Below are 19,260 nucleotides of genomic sequence, written 5' to 3' on the forward strand. Positions count from 1 at the left end.
TTGAGCCATGGTCTGCAAAGAAAATACAAAAAACACACTTAAGCACATTGTCATGAAAACGTTTTTTGCCTTCCGTATATATTACTTATGTCTGGGCTTTGTGTTACACAAGAATGTCCAAAGAAAATGTCAATATCAGACAAAAAGGATAGCTTTTTTTCCCCCCTCAATGAAAGAATGTTATCTTTTAAAAACTGTATTCTTTATTCAGGTTGTCCTTGATATCAACACGTGTTTCATGATTTAAAACGTGTGATGGGGAGGAAAAAAACTGCAGACATCTTCAACTTTGCATGTACCAAGATGTAATATAATAGCTTTTAGTGGATTCCCTCACCTCACTGATCCAGGGGATAAAAGAGGCCACCCGGGTGAAAACGGTGGGCCTTTTAGGCGTATTGCATCCACGGCCATCGACAAAGCTCGTCACTCCCTCCACGTACCATCTGTTGTCCTGGCCCTTACAGTTTAGAGGGCCCCCAGAGTCACCCTGCGGGTTTCAGGCAGATCGTTACTCAAGCTCTAAGCATTGCGCGTCTCTTAAATGCAACCCAATTTTCCGGGTGTTTCTCACGTGGCATGCCGACTTGCTCTCTCCTCCTGCACAAACCATCGTGGTCTTGGCTGAGCTACCCCACCAGTCACTTTGGCTGCAGACGCTGTGACCCACCACAGGAAGCAGCGCCTGCTGTAGCCGTGTCGCCCGGGGACCACCGGCTGCGGAGAAAAGGACTCGTAAGCATTAACAACAGCCCCCGTTTTGCCGTTAACCGCGGAGCTTACAGTAAAGACGCCCCCAGCCTGTGATGTAGCAGGGCTGGCCGTGGGCCAGAGAGGAAGCGGGCGCTGGCAGGCAGGCCGGCTGAACCTTGTCACCGAGGTCGGCGCTTCTTTCCAGTTTGAGCAGGGCAATATCATTTCTACAGAACAGAGCAAAAACAATTAATCATGTCTACAAGTTATGTTCCAATTTAGCGGGTTTAGTTATATTTGTACATGATTTAAGAATCGCTTTTGTGAATTAAAGCTGATGAATTATTTTGTTGATCATTGCTCAGATATCCTCATCGTCGTTTATTCCCGTGGCCGGGTAGGGCCGACACGCCCATACAAAGTCTGAAACAGTTTTACAAAGTCTGAAACAAACTCAGAAGACAATTTAACAACGCATAAAACACTTTTAAAAGTTCCGTAACAAGCATAATTTTGGAAAACTAATTGACATTTCAGAAAACAAATTTACAACGTGAAACATTTTTACATGTCCTGCATGCATTTAACTCACTGTATGATGACTAAATAGATTAAACTTTTCCTTTTTTTCTTAGTTAGAACAACCTTTTTTTTCCTATTCTAGTATTTTAAAATGCCAAACGCAACATAAAAAGATAAATTAGATATTAAATTTGCGCTCAAGGACAAAGTCCTTGATTTTTAGAGATGTTGTCCTGTGGTTTGGTGTAATTGGGAAGTTTGTAAGCCAGGGAACACCTTCTCATTTTTTTTAAATATGGAGGTGGCAACGTATAACTGTGTGGGTGTTTTGGAGCAGGAAGGACTGGTGCAATTCCCAAAATGGATGCCATAGTGAAAAAAAGAATATCACATAGTAATATTGAAACAACATCTCAGGAGATCAGCCACTTGGACACAAACCAATCTTTTGGATATAAAATGACTTCAAGCATATGAAAAAAAATAGGTTGCTTTGTTTTTGGCTGTTTTTGGTTTTGGGATGGCCATTGAAATAAAATCCTGATCTTGGTTCTGTAGAAACGTGTGTGGGCAAGGTGGTTGAAACCAGGCTCACATACTGCAGCTCTGTCAGGACAAATTGGCCGACATTCCAGCAAATTATTGTGTCAAACCTTTTGGATTTCCCTAAGTCATATAGTTTAAAAGTTAATTTTGTCAAATGCTAAGGAAATGTGTGAGAACGTCTGACTCTGAAGCATGATAGGAAATCATCTAAAACTATTTATGCCGGTCATTATTCTGGCATGTAGCCCATAAAAAATATTTTTGTGATCCAAACTGACTTAAAACTGGAATGGTTTTGTTTGATTTAAAATTGTACAGCGAAAAAGCGTATGTATCTTTTGTTATAGCGTATGTAAATATTGGGTACAAACTCTGAATAGTTGCAACATCTAAAGGTTCGGGTTCTAAGCTAGGGTGAGGGTTTGAAAGTGAACTAATTATATATAATAATAATTGTCCCTACAAACTTTCTATAGTCGAACATACCCACAAGACGCACAGTTATCGTTCCATTTGGGATGGATGAACATTTTTGCCACCATGATGGACTGTTCAGGTCCCTCTTCTTTGTCCATATCATGTTCAGCAAGCACCACTCTGTATGTGTGGAATCTGGATTAAAAAAACAAACAAAAAAACTTCTAATTTACAAATCAGCTCTTTAGGGGTTGTTAAATCTGTATTTACATAATCAACAGCATATTTTACTTATCTCATTGTTTGGAAAACAAAAACAGTCAGGATATGGGCACCGTATTTCAAAATAACCAGTAAGTTCTGGCAAACGCCACAAAATAAACTCACGTAATACAGTGTGCAGCTGTCAAGACCCAGTTCGGAGCAACAAGTGTTCCTCCACAAGTGGGGTAAAACGACTCCAAGGAAACCTGCAGAGTTAAATATAATGGAAGCAATGAGACTGATGTATGCTATGAGTTTTTCTGTTATAGTTTTTGCTGAGAAATTTTTAGTTTAGTTTCAGATGCCTGTAAGTACATTTACCATGAGGATGCACACAAGAACATTCTAATAAAACAGCAAGTTTGTCTGAACAGATGGTGGGTCTATGACTATGAAGTATAATAAGTACAATATATATAATTGTATCAATGATTAGGAAGAAGAACTAATTCCTTTTTGTACAATACTTTTGTGTATGTTATGAGTTTTTTTCCCCCCCTCTGCATTAACTTACCTGCCATGGCCAGCTGTACGGACGAGCCTCTTCCCCATTTACCACTCGACTGGTGCTGGACCAGTAATTGGACAAGCCACAGCCAGACACTCCAACACAGAGAGAAAATAAGGCAAAGAAGTGTAAAATAGTCCCCTTAGTGAAGGTAATATTACATTTCAACCGATTCAAGGTAAAGAGTTTGCTTTACACAGATGTTTGGAATCAGAATGAATACATTTTAACTTTGAACTCACCAGATGTGACAGCCAGCAAGAAAAAAAACAACAACTCCATCTCAGTTTTTTTGTTGTTTTTTTTCCGGTCCAAAAAAATAAAAGTGACTTATAAAACGCCACTATTTATGGGAATGAGTCCAAACTAGACCAGAGAAGCCCTGGGAGCTTTCTTTCTATTCAGCAGGTGGCTGAACTGATAGTTGGTATCAGGCCAGCTGACAGCCATTCCAGGGCTCTGGGACAAGATAATCTCAGGTGAGCCCCAACCCAACTAGTAGAAAATTAACTAATATGTACCATTTAAAAAAACATGGTTGATAAAATATTAGATCTCCTTTTGTCTTCTTCCATCTTCTCACTTACTCTCCTCTTCCCTCCCCCCCTGTTTCTTCATTGTATGTATGTATGTATGGTAAAAATTCTAAATTCATTTAAAGTTTTTCTAATTTTATTTTATTTATTTTTGTTTACTGTGCTAAAGTACAACGTGAAACTTAAACTGCTATGTTTCACTGAAGAAAATCCAAAATAGGTTCCCAAGAAATGCAACTGAGCTGCAGGCCAATCTCTTTTACTATAGTAGTGTTAGCCTTGTTGAGTGAGTAGATTTGTAAGGTGGAGAGAAGAAATAGATTCATGATGTTCTGCAGCACATGAACCCGAAGTAAAAATTACTGAATAATATTTTTTATAAGTTTATTAATTATTTACAACAAAGATAGATTGAGATTGATTAAGAGTTTTGTTTTTTGTTTTTTTGTTTTTTTCTACATGTATAAATAAATAATTTTCTGGACTTTTTTTTTTTTTTTTTTTTAATGTGGCACTTGGTTTTCCATACCTGGGTGTCTCGGAAGTATAAATCGAATTGAAAGTAATAGAGGTGTTTTCACAATCTGGATACATTTTGTTAGACATCCCATAATATGTTCGTCAGTGTGAAAAAAAGTCTTTTATTAATAATTTCCAACAGTTCGTGAGGCTCGAAGATGGGCTTTCTGCTTTTTTCTTCCCATTTTCTGGGGTGTGACGAAATCAAGCGAAACAAAATAGTTCATCGCCAAGCCAGAAGAGGGCGCCATGGGGCCGTTTTTGGTTTCCCTCCTTACGTCATCCCAAAGAACCAGAAGAAGTCGTTGTTTAAAGATGGCGCTACCCGGTGCGTTACTCGTGAGGCTAAGAGGGCTTTGCAAACTGGCCAAATGTGTTCATGCAGGCGGAGGAACGGCATCTAACTGGGGCGGAGAAATGCGGTGGTACGGGACGAAAGCTCAAAAGTTTGCCGAGCACAGCGCGTCATGTTTCCACAGTGAACGGGGTGAGTGAAAGTTGCCGGTTAGCTCATGCTAGCGTACTGTTGACAGTTCGCAGCTGCGCAGAACCTCAAGGGCACCCAGCATTTATAAAATATGTTTTAAAAAAAAAAATCACCGTATATCAATGTGCATTTGGGTAGGCTAAAGTTTGCCTGAAGTAGAAAAAAAACAGATAACCTTTCAACGTGTTTCGCCATTGTTTTGTAATTATTAGGTAACGGTGATCCCAACCTTCTGAAGGAGTTTCCAGATCCTAAAAGCCTTCTAAACAACACCATCTCCCGGTCGTTAGGCGTGAACGACCTGACCCAGCTCATCCAGTACAGCTGCATAGAACATGCAGGCGTCAAGGTCAGCGCAGTCGTCTCCACATGACATCGCTTCCCCCAATATGTGGTGGTATTGCTCTGTAAAAGTAATGGCATTTTGCAACCATGCTCTTGCAGAAGGCCACTGTCACGCTGTTGTGGCCCTGCAAGATTGAAGAGGAGGGTTATGCATCGAGGAAGATTGATGCAGAGCGGTTCGCTGCTGCCGCAGCCTGTCTCAAGCTCAGGGTAAATATTCATACCACTAGAACTTTGTCACGTTTTCTCTCAACTCTCAAACAGACTCTCAACTTCGATGGGTCTAATTGGGGTCTTTATGGATAGACCGACAGAGTAGAGTATAACTGCGAAGTGCAAGTAAAATGATACAGGGTGTTGAGCTCTTTAAAGTTTTGCATGGTGGATTGAATAGTTTTTGTTGAAAATTCATTTGGATATTGTTTCATAACCCAATCAGAAGTTAAACTCTCATAAAAGCTGTATGACTGCAAATATGACGTCACACACAGAAGGATGCTTCTTTATATATATATATATATATATATATATATATATATATATATATATATATATATATATATATATATATATATATATATATATATATATATATATATATACTTTTTTTTTTTTTTTTTCATTATACTTCACAACAATGAGATACTTTTTCGTTTATCACATAAAATCCTCACAATAGACATTGAAGTTTGTAGTTGTAGCATGGGGAAAAAGTGAAAATGATCTGGGGCTTTAAAAACCTTTGAAAGTCACTGTAGTTAACAAAAATGTTGTCTCATATCTCATTTCTTCATATTCTGCCTCTCAAAGTGCCAGACATTAAATCTTCCTTTTGTACCAAAAAAAAAAAAAAAAAACATGCACATGCTGAGCTGCAAATGCATTGTCAGTTATGAAACTGGAAGGAAAATGTATTTTATTTAAAAAGCAGGCTAAGAGGAACATTTCACTAGCCCTTTATAAAGTGTGGCGAGCAGCCACAAGAAGGTCTGGCACCATGACGGCACATTGTAGAGGAAACGGGGATGTTTTAAATCTCCCGCATGGTGCACGGTATTTGTTTGATCCTGCCAGTTTGAGATGATGGTACCTAATTTCTAATTAATTTCCTAATTTTGTACGAAGGAACTGGGCGTGATTGGTCCCAACAATCAGCTCCCCAAGAGGAGAGCTGGCCGGGCGAGAGGAGGGCTGCATTCCCATCTTTATGAGAATGAAGACAACCGTTGGACAAATAATGGTTCCACCTCCAGAGCAGAGGACTTGTCCTCTCCTGTGGAAGACGTCTCCAATGTCTCCGAAGCCCTTTCTCTCTTTCCACACCCTAAATCTCTTCTGACCAGGGTGGTCCAGGTGGCCACTTCATCCAGCAGAGTCCGGGTTGGTAGATGTCTTTCACTTTAGTAAATTCACAGCTTATCTATCTTTTTTTTTTTTTTTTTTTCATATTCACATCTGAACTTTTTTTTTTTTTTCTGCAGGAGCTAATGCATTTCAGAACAATAGGCGGAAAGCTTAAAAGGTGCGAGCTGACTCTGCTTTGGCCGGAGGAGATGACGTTCAAAGCGACGGCGAGCAGCCGAGTGATGGCGGAGAAAAGAGCCGCAGCGCTGGCCTGCATGAAGCTGAAGGTGTGAGGAGCTCTGGTGAACCGCCGTGACGTTACCTGCATGTCAGAACTACGTTAAAATACTCATCGCGCTTTTTTGGTGCAGGAGCTTGAGCTTCTGGATAAAGACAACAACCCTCTTACGCACGCAAAGTACCATCGAGAGAAAGTAAAGGAGGCGGGAGAGAGGGAGAGGCGTCCATTCCCACTAGAGATTCCTGAACATCTGGAGCAACACATGAGGGACTACCTAACGCAGGTCGGTTCTTTATCCATATGTCGGCGTGCTTAGATTCATGCATTATTTATGTTCAATGCGTGGGCTCCACTGAGCTATATAATACACTGGAGTGCTGATTTTGCCGAAAAACTGAAGTCACTGGCCGCCATCTTGCTACTCCCTACTCTCACAGAATCCCATAGGATTTGCTTGCAACAACAAGCGGTTTTCTGGCTGTGTGAAAACTTTTCACAGGTAATTCTACAGTCAGTGGATGTACTAACACCATCAACTACTAGGAAATTAGGTGCTAAAATATTTTACATGTTATTCATATTAAATATATATATGTGTGTGTGTGTGTGTGTGTGTGTATATATAAGTATATGTATACATATGTATACACATATGTGAATGTATGTTTTTGTCTATTGTTGTTTATATATTTAGAAATGTTAAATATATATATATTTAAATTAATAAATGCAAAATATTTCAGCACATGACTTTCTCAGTACTTGATAGTTTTAGAACATAACATAAAAGTATATGGCATTTGACATTTTAAAAGTCTTAACCCCCCCCCCCCTGAACATGAGAAAATCCTCGTTATTCGATGCCCTAGTTACTGGAGGAAAATGGGGAGTACCAATATGGCGGCTGGTGGCTTCAACGCGACTCGTTCAAACAGCGGGCGATTAGCACTCCAGTGTATAATATAGCTCAGTGGTTGGCTCATGTTTGCAGTGCTTCTTTGAAAGTGGTTATACCTTCTTGCTCCCCCTTTAGCCCTTCAAAATAAATCATAACGCTGCACAATTTTGGAGAGGAATATCAAATGTCTTTTGTTTTGAGGTCATATTCATCATCGTCATCATCTTCTTCTTCACAGTACCCAGTTGCAACAGAAGTACAGAAACTATGGGAGGACGAGGAGGCAGAAGGACAACAGACAGTGGAGGAAGAGGATGAAGAGGACTACGTTTCGGACGCCATCACCGGCAAGCCGTATAAGCCCGTGTCCAAGCATCAGGCTGAGTGGCTCAACCGCCGCCTGCAGGAAGAATGGGAAACTGCGAACCCAGGACTGAGCGTGGAGCTGCCCGTCGACGCCCACCGGCAGCGGGTCGTCTCAGCCGTGCGCTCCTCCAGGGCGGTCGTGATCGCCGGCGAAACGGGGTGTGGCAAGACGACGCGGATCCCACGCTTCCTGCTGGAGGAGCAGGCGAGGGGCGGGGAGGGAGCCGAGTGCAACGTCCTGGTGACCCAGCCTCGTCGCATCAGCGCCGTGTCAGTGGCTCATCGAGTCGCCCACGAGATGGGGCCACATCTCAAACGCCATGTCGGATATCAGGTATTTACGCTTACTCATTTACAGGGCTGTTTTCTTCATTTCTCGCTGTTTATATTCTGATTTTAGAAAGTTATTTACAGGAAGTTCCAAGTGATTAGTTTGCAGAGAAAATAAACGTCTTGATTTTTGATGAAGAGGTATGGTATTGTCTGCTAGAAATATTTTCCAAATCTAGTCTGGACCCAGTAATATTCAGGGTTCTTTCATTACTGTGGCTTACTAAAGATGTCATGCCTCTTCATACTTATTCCATTTGAAAATCATGCATTTTGTTTTGGTCTGTCACAAATGATAAAAACAACATTTTGGAGTTGAAACATACAATGTGAATAAAGTTCAATGAAGGCAAGGCAAGGCAAATTTATTTATATAGCACAATTCAGTACAGAGACAATGCAAAGTGCTTTACATGGTTAAAATATAGGAATAAAAGCAAGTAGGGATAGAATGTAGAACCAAAAAAGAACATTTAAAACAGTTTAACTAGAACATTCAAAGGCAATTTCAAACAAATGTGTTTTTAATCTCGATTTAAAAGAACTCAGGCTTTCTGCACTTTTACAGTTTTCTGGAAGTTTGTTCCAGATAAGTGGAGCATAGGAACTAAATGCTGCTTCTCCTTGTTTAGTTCTGGTTCTAGGTATGCAGAGCAGGCTGGAGCCAGAAGACCTTAGTGGTCTGGATGGTTTATACACTGATAACAAGTCGTATTTAGGTGCTAAGCCATTCAGGGATTTATAGACTAACAGAAGTATTTTAAAGTCTATTCTCTGAGATAAAGGGAGCCAGTGTAAGGACTTTAGAACTGGGGTAATGTGCTCTACTTTCTTGGTCTTAGTGAGGACGTGGGTGTGAGGACAATGAAGGGTATAGAATGTGGAAAAGTCTGTGGAGGGAGAAAAACCCTAAAAGTAGTTGTGTATTTATATAAAACCGGTGCAATAATTCCTCTGTGTGCGTAGGTGAGACTAGAGAGCCGACCTCCGGACTCCAGCGGCGGGTCCATGCTCTTCCTCACAGTGGGCGTCCTGTTGAAGAAGCTGCAGTCGAACCCGACCCTGAAAGGAATCAGTCACGTCGTCGTGGACGAGGTCCACGAGAGAGACGTAAACACAGACCTGCTGCTGGCGTTGCTGCGCTCTAGTCTGGACAAGAACCCTGACCTGCGGGTTGTGCTTATGAGCGCCACCGGGGACAACCAGAGGCTGGCGGAGTACTTTGGAGGCTGCCCCGTCATAAAGGTGCCGGGATTCATGCACCCGGTGAGGGACCGGTACCTGGAGGACGTGATGAGGGAGATGGGACGCTCGGCTCACGTCCACGACAAGGTTAGTGTAGAAAAGGTGAAATTTGCAACCTTTTAGATCTGTTGGCCTTTCCCTTACATTTTCACATATTTTCTCTAATTGAAATAGTATTTTAACCACATTTTTTCTTCTTCTTTTTTTCATTTTTTTTTTTTTTTTGACCTGCAATCTGATCTGGTTTGTGGAGGGGTTGGACGAGGCAGCACCAGATCTAGACTTAGTGGCTGATGTTATTGAGCACATTGACAGACATGGAGCGCCAGGTAACAATTGTATCTCGTGCAATATTTGTCTTTTTTTTTTTTTTTATGTTTAGGTGTATTTCTTTATATTGTTTCCCTTCATTCTTCAGGTGCGGTTCTCTGTTTCCTTCCTGGGTGGCAGGACATCAAAGCTGTTCAACAAAAACTGCAGGATAAGCCACACTTTTCATCAGCAGCACACATGATCGTCCCATGTAAGACTGAATGTTTATAGACATATTTAGTTGTTGTTGGGGTTTTGATATCCAACTTTAAGGCAGCTTTTCTGATTTCTTCTTTTTTTTGTTTTTTTTATTCTAGTGCACTCAAGCTTATCTGTAGCTGACCAGCAGGTGGTGTTCCAGCGGCCCCAAGCCGGCCAGAGGAAGATTGTACTCACCACTAATATAGCTGAGACCTCCATTACAATAGATGATATAGTTCATGTGGTGGATACAGGAACTCACAAGGAACAGAATTATGACCAACGGACAAAGGTGTTTCTTGCATTTAACTTCTGTTTCATGTCAGAGTCTAAGAGACATTAAAACACCTTGTTTTTTTTTTCTTCTTAATTAGATAAAACTAATCCATGTGTTTTTTTTTTTTTTTTTTTTTTTTCAGGTCTCTTGTCTGGACACAGTTTGGATATCTCGTTCTAATGTTACACAGAGAAAAGGAAGAGCAGGGCGTTGCCAGCCGGGACAGTCGTACCACCTGTTTCCAAGGAAATGGCTGGAAGCCATGCCGCTCTTCCCTGTTCCTGAAATCCTGCGCACGCCATTGGAGAGTTTAGTGTTGCAGGCTAAAATCCACAGTCCCAACTGCAAGGTACTTTAGATGTGGGATGTTTTTTTTTTTTTTTTTTTGCTGCTACCCTTTTACCATTTCTGTTTTTGTGATGTAATTTATAAAAAAAAAAAAAAACATGTGTACAAACAGGCTGTCGACTTCCTGTCCCAAGTGTTAGACAGTCCAGAGCCACAGGCCGTGAGAGATGCTGTTCAAATCCTCCAGGATATTGGTGAGAGACTCAGATCCACCTAAACGTCTGATGAGAAGTTAGCATTTAAATGAATTTCTAAACTTCATAGTTGCATTAAATTTACATCATCTTCAATTTGGCAGGAGTCCTGGACAAGACTGAAACCCTGACTCCTCTAGGAGAGCGTGTAGCCTGTATGTCATGTGACCCACGGCTGGGCAAAGTCCTCGTCCTGAGCGCCATGTTCAGGTGTGTTCTGCCCATGTTGTCTGTAGCTGCCTGTCTCACCAGAGACCCGTTCCACAACAGCCTGCAGAACAGAGCACTTGTGCATAAGGTAAGATGGCAGCAGGCCCCTTCAAGCTTACAACTTGGCTAATTCTTCCTAATTTATAGTCTTTGGTGTAAAAATAGCAATGAATGTCTTAATGTGTTAAACCTAAGATTATTATATTGAGGACAATAAAGTTTTTTTTTTTATAATGAAGCCATATCAAAATAAAGAATTTGGGACCTAAAATTGAGCCTTGGGGAACTCCACATTTCAATTTTAGCATGTTTGCAAAAGTTTATCAGATAGTTTGAATCCCTTAAGAACTGTTCTGAAGAAGCCCCTCATAAAAGTTTAGGCATAACATTGTGGTCAACTGTGTTACGGGCTTTACTTGGGTCTAATAAGTATTGATGGGTGGTTTAGACACCTAAGGTCTTAACTAATGCTATCTCTGAATTATCGCTGGATCTGAATCCCAATGGGAATTTGTCTAGCCTGTTGATATTCAGAAAATGGTCTATTCAAAAGTAAAACAAGGTTTTATTAAAACTTTGCTTATATATCAAGCAAAGATTTTTCAAAAATGCCTAAAAAGGTTCTTTAAAATGATGCAGATATTGGATTTAAAGGCAGTTTATTACTTTGACTGTGACAACTTATTCCATTATTCTTGTCTAGGCCAAGGAGAAGCTGAGTGGCTCCAGCCATAGTGACTACCTGGTGTTCAGTCGAGCCGTTCTGGGCTGGAGGAAAGTCCAGCACGAGGGGGACAGGGAGGACCGAGATGACTATTTAGACAGATACACTCTGTCTAAAGGCAGTCTGCGATTCATCAACGGTTTGTCTAACCTAAACGCAGATCGGTCTTTTTCTGCATTTTTTTGGCATGAAGTGTCCCTTTGTTCACACTTGACACAATTCCTGGTCTCGTTTTATGCCGTGGCAGGTCTTATCTCGCAGTTTAGCGACAACCTGCAGGAGGCAGGGTTGGTTTCTCGTGGCAGTGAGTGCCAACGTCAAACATCTCTCTACAATGAGCACAGCAACCAGGATGAGCTGCTCAAGGCTGTGCTGCTGGCTGGGTTGTATCCCAACCTCATTCAGGTACGCAGCTTTGCAGTCTGTGTGTGGCTACCCACTTTGTTTCAGTGGGTAGCCACACACAGACTGCAGTTATGAACAGTTTTGGGTTTGATTCCAGCTCTCTGTCACATGTCAATGTGCCTTTGGACACAAAGCATTAAAACCACTACCGATCCGTGTGCAGATGTGTTTACATCTAAAACTCTTAGTGTAAGAGAACCTTTTAATGGTCAATGTGATTAGTAAAGCACCATGTAAGTTTTGTCCATTCACCATCTTTCATGTGTGCTTGCCCAATGATCTCTAACTAAAGATATTTAAAGTAGGGCTGGGCGATAAATCGATTTTAATCGATTAATTCGAATTTACAATTCTTTAAGATTTCATTTTTGGAAAATCTGGATTTTATTTTGCCAATACACTCACTGGGTTTCCATGAAGAGAACAGCATGTGATGCTGGATATATGTTTAGGCAAATATATTGTCAAAATATTGTCAAGTGGAAATTTTTTTTTTTTTACCATAATACGAGGTACTTCGTTTACTTATTTACTTTTTTTTTTTTTAACTTAGTTTGAAGTTCACAAGTGCAGTTAAGCCTGTTCTTAGCTCAATGTGTAATACCACTAGCAGCAAATGTTTTGTTATATTTTCATTGTTTATAATGGCACGGCTACCATCTTGTTTTACAAGCATGTTTCACAGCTTGTTTTTAGTTGCACTTTGAATTCAGGTCAACTCCCTGATGAAATGCTTGACATAAATGCAAGGTTTTAAAATAATTTCTTTAATTTCTTTTTATGAAACAAAAAGGAGGAAAAAATCGATTAATCAGATTTGGTATGATAAAATCTGAGATTTATTTTTTAATCCATATCGCCCAGCCCTAATTTAAGTATAAATGACCTCTGCTCTCAATGAACATCATGTAACAGGTGTTAGTTTTTTTTTACCTAAACCAAGCTGAGACGCATTGCAGCGTAACACAATTTCACCTGCAAGTTTTTGTTTTGTTGTTTTTTTTTTTTTTGTTGTTTTTTTTTTTTTAGGTAAAGAAAGGCGTTATTACCAAAGGGGGGCGCTTTCGTCCCAACAATATAGCCCTGCGTACGCTCAGCGGTCCGGTGCTGCTTCATCGCTCCTCAGTGAACAGGTAGGATCATGTTCAGACCTTTCCCCGCACAGCAGGACACTGACTTCATGATGTTCGTGTTCACTTTCTGTCTCCTCTTTCTGTTGCAGAGGAAAAGAAAACCTCCCCAGCCGCTGGCTGACCTTTTTCGGTGCGGTCAAGTCTAACGGGAATGTTTTCATCAGGGATTCTTCTGCAGTTCACCCCCTTGCCCTGCTGCTGCTCACAGACTGTGACATTTCAGAGACAGGTACTGTTTGTAGCCGACTGTCTGCGGGATATTTTACTGCACAGCAATCTTTGTTTCCCATAAATACGTGTCAGGGTTAAGGTCTAAGACAGCGGATTATTTTCTGTGAAAGGGATCGTCTTCTGATCGTATCAACTAGGAAAAAATAAACCTACATGTGTTCCTCAAAGTGGCAATTTTTTTTTATTATCTTTTTTGTGAAGGACATGAGAGGTTGACTATAGAAGCAGCTGTTGGGGATGTAAGCCAGGGCAGTTTCTCTAAAGGGAGATTTACTTGTAACAGTGTTTAAATGAGACTTTTGGCACACTGAGATAATGTACATCTTATTGAATTTCTCTGCCTTTGGTTCTGTAAATGGAAGAAGATCATATATTTTCTTTATGTACTCTACTAACTTCTCTTTAATACCAACTTCATCTGTTTAGCTTAAATTCATCCTCTTCAAAAAACAAAAATCTAAAACTTTTGCTCTTTTTAATAATTGGCTTGAAATCTTGAATAGTGTTTCTGCTTCAGTTAAGCGTCGTCAGCAGATCAACTGTGTGAAGTTTACAGCTTTTGTTTTTCTGGTTGCAAATTAACGTTGGTCAACATCCACTGATAAAATGTTTTTTTTTTTTTTTTATGCTCACCTTTTTAAATTGGCAAGAACATTTTAAGAAATTTGTAAGTTGCATATATAGCTGCTTCTGAATACATTTCAATACTGTTAAAGTTAATTATTATTTTAGTAATTCGATTCACCAAGTGACACACGTTAGATTAATTACACACAGTTTTTTAATCCTTTATTTCTGATAAGTTAGGTGATCTCCACTTTCACCTAATAAAAACATGACATTTAACAAGAATATTACATTAGATCCACTAAAAGCTGTTCTAATACAGAAATGCGGGGTTAATGAAAAGTAATACCTTTTTTAAAGGTTATTTCTACAACGGGATTTTAATCTGACATGCTGCCTTTTTTTGCAAATCTGTGAATTTATGAATGTTTTTTAGATTTGTAGATTAAAAACGTTACAGATATTACGGGTGCTTTTTCTCAAGTATGAAAAAAAAAATCTCCTTGTTTGTATCCTTAAGCTAAAGTTGTATCTTTTTTTTTTTTCTTCTGTTTTTAGTAAATGGCGACAAAGTGGAGGTATCTTTTCCTGGCCGTTCTCTGGTGCGCTGCGAGCTGCCAGCTGAGACGTGGGAGCTGCTCTGGGAGCTACGCACTTCTATTCAGACCATGCTGTACCGAAACCTCAACAATCCCAGCAACGCTCACATTTCTCAAGACGGAAGCTTAATATCATTACTTGTAGAGCTGCTTAACAACACAAAGTCAAACCCTTTTGTCAATATGTCAGGTACAGAAAGTGAGGTAGATTAAAAAAAACAGTTTTCTGCACATTAACTTTGCCTCGCTACCTGATTTACATATTTTTGAAGCATATTTTATTTTTAAAAGCACTTTAGTGAAATGTGTTCTAAACAACTCAAGAATGGTCATGGTTCTAAATCATCGTTGGAGTTGATGTGCCGCTGCTTCTCTGTAAATAAACTCCATCAGTAGATCGAGTTAGGAAAATCCAGCATATGGGTTTGGGACCTTTTTCGTTATTCCGACTGTTTCATTGCTTTCTGAAAAGCAGATTTGGGTTTTACTCTGAATAAAAACAGAGGTCTGTGAAATTAATTGTAAATATTGTAATGTTTATTAAAATATTAAATGGACTTCTTAGGCCATGAATTTTTGTTGTTGTTGTTTGCAATCTGTAATACCAGGAGAAGGCTTTTCCTTTGTGATTTTATGAAAACTCCTTCATAAACCTTTTGTGAAAGCCGCTCAAACGTCTCAGTAGTTCTTCCATGACGTCTAAAGGGATCATGATGCAAAATCTGCAAAGACAAGTGGAAGTGTTGACGATATTTGCTGTGTAAAGTGAACATTTAAAGCCTTTTTATATTCAATCAAAACAAAGAAAATAATTTTGTGAAAACACTGGTATAGTTTGAGTCTCACCTGATGTGGTAGGTGCCCTCCTTTTGTCCATAATCATTGCCAGGACTAAACAACAATCCCGCCTCCTCCAGCAGTCTCAAACAGTAAAACGTGTCTGGTTTCATTCCAACCTCCTGAAATATCCAAATGCCTCTGCTTTTATAACAAGCCTCACGAGTGATTTAAGCATTATATTCTGAATTGCAACATATTGATCGACATTTTTCTTTTTTTTTTTTTTTCTTTTTTTTTTATGTTTTATTCTGAAACCTTGGCTCTCTTGATGGCTTTGGGTGGAAGAAACACTGTGGGGAACGCAAACGCTCCTCCTTCCACTGGTTGGCAGCTGAAACCTGGCAAGCTGTTGACGACTTCTTCCACCCTCCTCACATTTTCAGCCAGTGAGGTCCTGATGTGCTGCGTCTCCTGCAGAAGGAAGGTCAGGCCATGAGCTCACACTACAGTAAACCTAGGGTTATGGCAAATAAAAATAACAAAATGTCTTGCCTTCATATAAAGAGGGTATGAGGGGTCTCCTGGTTGCGGGGGATTTGTCATCACGTCCAGGGCGATCTGTCCCAACACTGGTGCGCAGGAGTTGGTGGAGAATAGACTGTTGATGTGTTTCATTACGGCAGGGTCGAGGTTAACAAGCTCGACGTACCCGGCACGTAGACCACACCTAATCCAAGAGACATCTTTAACATGTCTTCAACACCACAGTTCAGTCTCTACCACTTCAAAATCTTTGTTTGTTTTTTCATATGATCTTCTGCGATATGTGCAGTGGTTTGGGTATCTGTTGTCAGAACTATGTGTTCAATTTGTTCGAGGAGCAGCACTCTGTCATACAAAAGGAAATGTCAAACTACTGAAATTGTCACACTGACATAAGAGGCCACTGAAAGCATCACTAAATCAAATTTTTTTTTTTTTTTTTTGTTGCCTACATGCCAAATGTGTTCCTTATCCCAACATTCAGGTATTTTTGTTCAGTATAATGTCTGTAAACTGAGTATTGCTGCTTACTGATAGTTACATCATTCATACTTAAGCTCAGTGTCCTTGTAACATGCACGCAAACAACTATGGATGAAAATATGCCGTTGTTGAAGGTACCATGAGAAAAGTTTTAGGTCTTGGCTTTTTTTTCATGAATGATAAATGACTTCCTGGTTAATGTCTGAACCCTAAAGAATCATCATGCTCCTAAAATGAAGTAGATTGGTTCAGATGACTGCAAATATGGTCTAACCAGTCTAAAACAAGTGCCATCACAAGCTATTAGCTGCATAATCTTAGCTGGGCTTTGTGTGGCTCCAGGTCTTTTGCCCCTTCAATTAATATCCCATCTCAAGCCTACACGTTATACTTAATTTCCTTAACTATAGCTTTGTGGCTAATTGCATTTTTGTAGTTTATTTCTATGAATTGTGGAGATAAATAGGGTAAAATAATAGATTTTTACCCAGTATTAAACCAACATTTCTTGAAGTGACTTCCTGCTACACACATTATTTATTGGAATCATATAACTTCATTTTCTTACAGTGGACAATGAAAACCAGAACAACCTTTTGCGTCTTTGGTCGACGATGGTAAGAAACCTTACCCCGGCGGGTGGAAACTGACGCCTGGTCCCTTCGTCTCAAGTATGAAGCTTTACAAAAATTGCAATGATCTGAAATAGTGGAGCGGAATCTCGAGTTGTGAATATTCCAACTTTATACTGTGATACTTTAAAGCAACCCATTCTTGGTTGCCCATCAAAAAGTGTGTAATTTTACTCTGCATTTATTGATTGCAGACTTTCATATTCAGGTATAGTTGCAATAATAATTTCAAGACACATAATTTCGGATACATAATGTTTCACTAATGCATTAGTTCATGAGTAACCTGTTTGACTGAATTATAAAAACCTTTCCAGGTCTTCCTGAATGCTGTTATGATTAAAGCAATGCTATGACTTATTTACAAAGCATGTCTTGGGTTGTCAATGACAACTAGCAGCAAAGGAGGGGAAATGGGTTCTGCCCTGAAGTTTGTAACTCGGTCACAAAAAGAGGAGTTACAAGTTAAAATGTAAGAAAGGTTTAAATTTCTTTGTTGTTTCTGTCTCACTGGCACTCGTGTTTTTTCAGCTCTTTCATTTCTCTTAAGTGGAGGTGGGTTTGTGTTGAGTGAAAGACACGCGCCTTGTAGAAAGCAGATGCCGTGGTTGAATACTCACTCTCCCATGAGGCCTTTGGATGCCGTGTGGAAGGATGCCAGCTCTACTGTTTCTGAAAGAGGAGGCCCCATCTCAGCCAGAGCTCTTTTATAGGAGACAAATTCGGTTTTCCCGTAAACACAGTCCTGATACACCTGAGGAGGAAGAAGTCGCCTTACATACAGTGGGTCCAGTGTCTGACTGATGAACCGGTGAAACTCTTGACTCACCAACCTCATCGGCCAGAAGAAAAAGCCTCTTCTCTGCAGCAAACCTGATCACCTCTTGCATGGATTTTCTGTTTTGAACATAGCCTGCAGGCATAAAAAAAAAATAAAAAAAAAAGATGTTGGCTTCAAACACAATGACAGCCTACTCAGATGTTCTTCACGTCGCCTTGGATTTTTGCTACCTGCCGGGTTTCCAGGGTTGATGACATACAGAGCGACCGGGCTGCACACGCCCTTTGCAGAGTCCAAAGCCTGCTGCAGCTCCTCCACCTCCAGCGCCCAGCCCCGCTCCTCTGTGAGGTGGTAGGGGACCGCCGCCGCTCCCAGCGCCGTCAGGGATAAAATGGTGGTGGAGTGGCACGGCACCGGGGTCAGCACTCCAGTTCTGGGTGAGGCCTCAGAATTCACCAAGACCTTTAAAATGTTCTGCAGAGGCCACATTGCAACGGCACATTGTTGCACCAACCAGGCAACCAACGGGAGGAAGAGGCTGTGTGAATTGCGTGAGTGTCGTTTACCGCGAGCGCCCACTGTGAGCCGGAGCTGATGAAGATGTTTTCACGGCGGCACGGGACCCCACCGTCCCGTCTGGTGATGAATTCAGAGACTCTCTGAACTATTTCTGGTATTCCAGCTGTGTTGGAGTATGAACCTGGAGACAAAACAGACGTTCTTTGAATCCAAAGAAAACACATATATAAACAATATGTTGTTCTTGTCATAAGGTTGGCCAAATGTTGATACCTATATAGCGCCCTCCACGTTTATTGTTCTTACTGCCACTTTAAATCCATAAATCATCTCCTTATTTGATTGGGTATGCTATGATTTACTGTCTCCTTTGTTCCTTTCGTGGAGATATTCACGAGTCTTACCTATACTCCCTCCCGCACATTCTTTCAGCAGTCTCCGAGCCCTCTGCCTGACATCCACCATCAGTCTGTCTCCTTCCATGAGCTTAGGGTAGAGACACGCCGCGAGAACCTATGAGAGAGAGAGCGAGCAGCTAAAAGTAGTTTTGGACAAAGCAAAGGTAAGAAATGGTCAAACTCTTGTTTTTAGGTGTCTCATATTACCTGTCTTACAAACGAAAGCGGTTTCACACCAGCCCTGTGTGGGTCACCCCAGGAGACATCGATCACGTCCCTGTAGGGTTTTCTAACTCCCTGGGAATTGGGACAGAAGGAAACACTTAAAAAGATAAATAAAATGGCAGTTTTAAATGGTTTTTATTTTCTCACAGGTGTACAAATGTCTCTTTTTACCTTTCTGAGCTCCTCCTGGATCTGGTTGGTCCGCCTGGCCAAGACAGGATACTCCATCGACTTCATGTTTCTCACATTTGCGCTGATCTCCTGCAGGACAGACATGTCTGGGATTCGTTGTTTTTTTTTGTTTTTTTGCCTTGTCTCTGATCGGATGCTGACCAACACGGTCTGAGCAGGACAGCTTCTGATGTTCTTAGCGGCTTAATACAAGTGGAGCGTGTTTTCTAGTTAGAGATATACATGAAGAAATGTTGCAACAGGTG

At 40.6% G+C, this 19,260-nt stretch overlaps 3 protein-coding genes across 4 annotated transcripts; 1 reads left to right on the forward strand and 2 right to left on the reverse strand.

The window, feature by feature from the left end:
• Nucleotides 1-3,354, reverse strand: LOC105935401 (proproteinase E). Its single transcript, XM_036138238.1, has 7 exons — nt 3,193-3,354; nt 2,957-3,045; nt 2,566-2,648; nt 2,248-2,373; nt 784-920; nt 575-717; nt 1-490 (listed from the first exon to the last, which is right to left on the reverse strand). The coding sequence occupies exons 1-7, from the start codon at nt 3,230-3,232 to the stop codon at nt 284-286; spliced, it is 825 nt and encodes a 274-aa protein (XP_035994131.1). The 5' UTR covers nt 3,233-3,354; the 3' UTR covers nt 1-283.
• An 886-nt stretch (nt 3,355-4,240) lies between these two features.
• Nucleotides 4,241-15,019, forward strand: dhx30 (DEAH (Asp-Glu-Ala-His) box helicase 30). Of its 2 annotated transcripts, none has more exons than XM_036138239.1 (19): nt 4,241-4,492; nt 4,705-4,841; nt 4,937-5,047; nt 5,963-6,217; nt 6,319-6,468; nt 6,553-6,705; nt 7,559-8,020; nt 8,983-9,363; nt 9,515-9,590; nt 9,680-9,784; nt 9,891-10,066; nt 10,194-10,400; nt 10,512-10,593; nt 10,698-10,891; nt 11,507-11,666; nt 11,775-11,932; nt 12,962-13,065; nt 13,155-13,294; nt 14,422-15,019. In XM_036138239.1, the coding sequence occupies exons 1-19, from the start codon at nt 4,255-4,257 to the stop codon at nt 14,673-14,675; spliced, it is 3,543 nt and encodes a 1,180-aa protein (XP_035994132.1). In that variant the 5' UTR covers nt 4,241-4,254; the 3' UTR covers nt 14,676-15,019. The 2 variants fall into 2 exon arrangements, with proteins under 2 accessions (XP_035994132.1, XP_035994133.1); XM_036138240.1 differs by having other exon boundaries at nt 4,242-4,492; nt 8,983-9,348.
• Nucleotides 14,744-19,203, reverse strand: LOC105935391 (alanine aminotransferase 2). Its single transcript, XM_036138241.1, has 11 exons — nt 18,995-19,203; nt 18,806-18,895; nt 18,605-18,713; nt 18,248-18,381; nt 17,912-18,155; nt 17,734-17,813; nt 17,521-17,654; nt 15,795-15,969; nt 15,558-15,713; nt 15,309-15,421; nt 14,744-15,184 (listed from the first exon to the last, which is right to left on the reverse strand). Exons 1-11 carry the CDS (start codon nt 19,097-19,099, stop codon nt 15,094-15,096), a joined length of 1,431 nt encoding a protein of 476 aa, XP_035994134.1. The 5' UTR covers nt 19,100-19,203; the 3' UTR covers nt 14,744-15,093.
• Nucleotides 19,204-19,260: the final 57 nt, after the last annotated feature.

Source organism: Fundulus heteroclitus, chromosome 6 (assembly GCF_011125445.2).
Source record: "Fundulus heteroclitus isolate FHET01 chromosome 6, MU-UCD_Fhet_4.1, whole genome shotgun sequence".
Lineage (NCBI taxonomy): Eukaryota > Metazoa > Chordata > Actinopteri > Cyprinodontiformes > Fundulidae > Fundulus > Fundulus heteroclitus.

Bases quoted from the DNA above. Each gene is read 5' to 3' on its own strand.
- LOC105935401 (XM_036138238.1), bottom strand. From the start codon at position 3,232: ATGGAGTTGTTGTTTTTTTTCTTGCTGGCTGTCACATCTG. The intron at 3,046-3,192 runs GTGAGTTCAAAG...TCTGTGTTGGAG, and splicing joins CTTGCTGGCTGTCACATCTG to TGTCTGGCTGTGGCTTGTCC. The intron at 491-574 runs GTGAGAAACACC...TGAAACCCGCAG, and splicing joins AGAGCAAGTCGGCATGCCAC to GGTGACTCTGGGGGCCCTCT.
- dhx30 (XM_036138239.1), top strand. From the start codon at position 4,255: ATGGGGCCGTTTTTGGTTTCCCTCCTTACGTCATCCCAAAGAACCAGA. The intron at 5,048-5,962 runs GTAAATATTCAT...TTTTGTACGAAG, and splicing joins CAGCCTGTCTCAAGCTCAGG to GAACTGGGCGTGATTGGTCC. The intron at 9,591-9,679 runs GTAACAATTGTA...TTCATTCTTCAG, and splicing joins TGACAGACATGGAGCGCCAG to GTGCGGTTCTCTGTTTCCTT.
- LOC105935391 (XM_036138241.1), bottom strand. From the start codon at position 19,099: ATGTCTGTCCTGCAGGAGATCAGCGCAAATGTGAGAAACATGAAGTCG. The intron at 15,970-17,520 runs GTGAGTATTCAA...CTCTTGGATTAG, and splicing joins TCCAAAGGCCTCATGGGAGA to GTGTGGTCTACGTGCCGGGT. The intron at 15,422-15,557 runs GTTTCAGAATAA...TGGATATTTCAG, and splicing joins AAGCCATCAAGAGAGCCAAG to GAGGTTGGAATGAAACCAGA.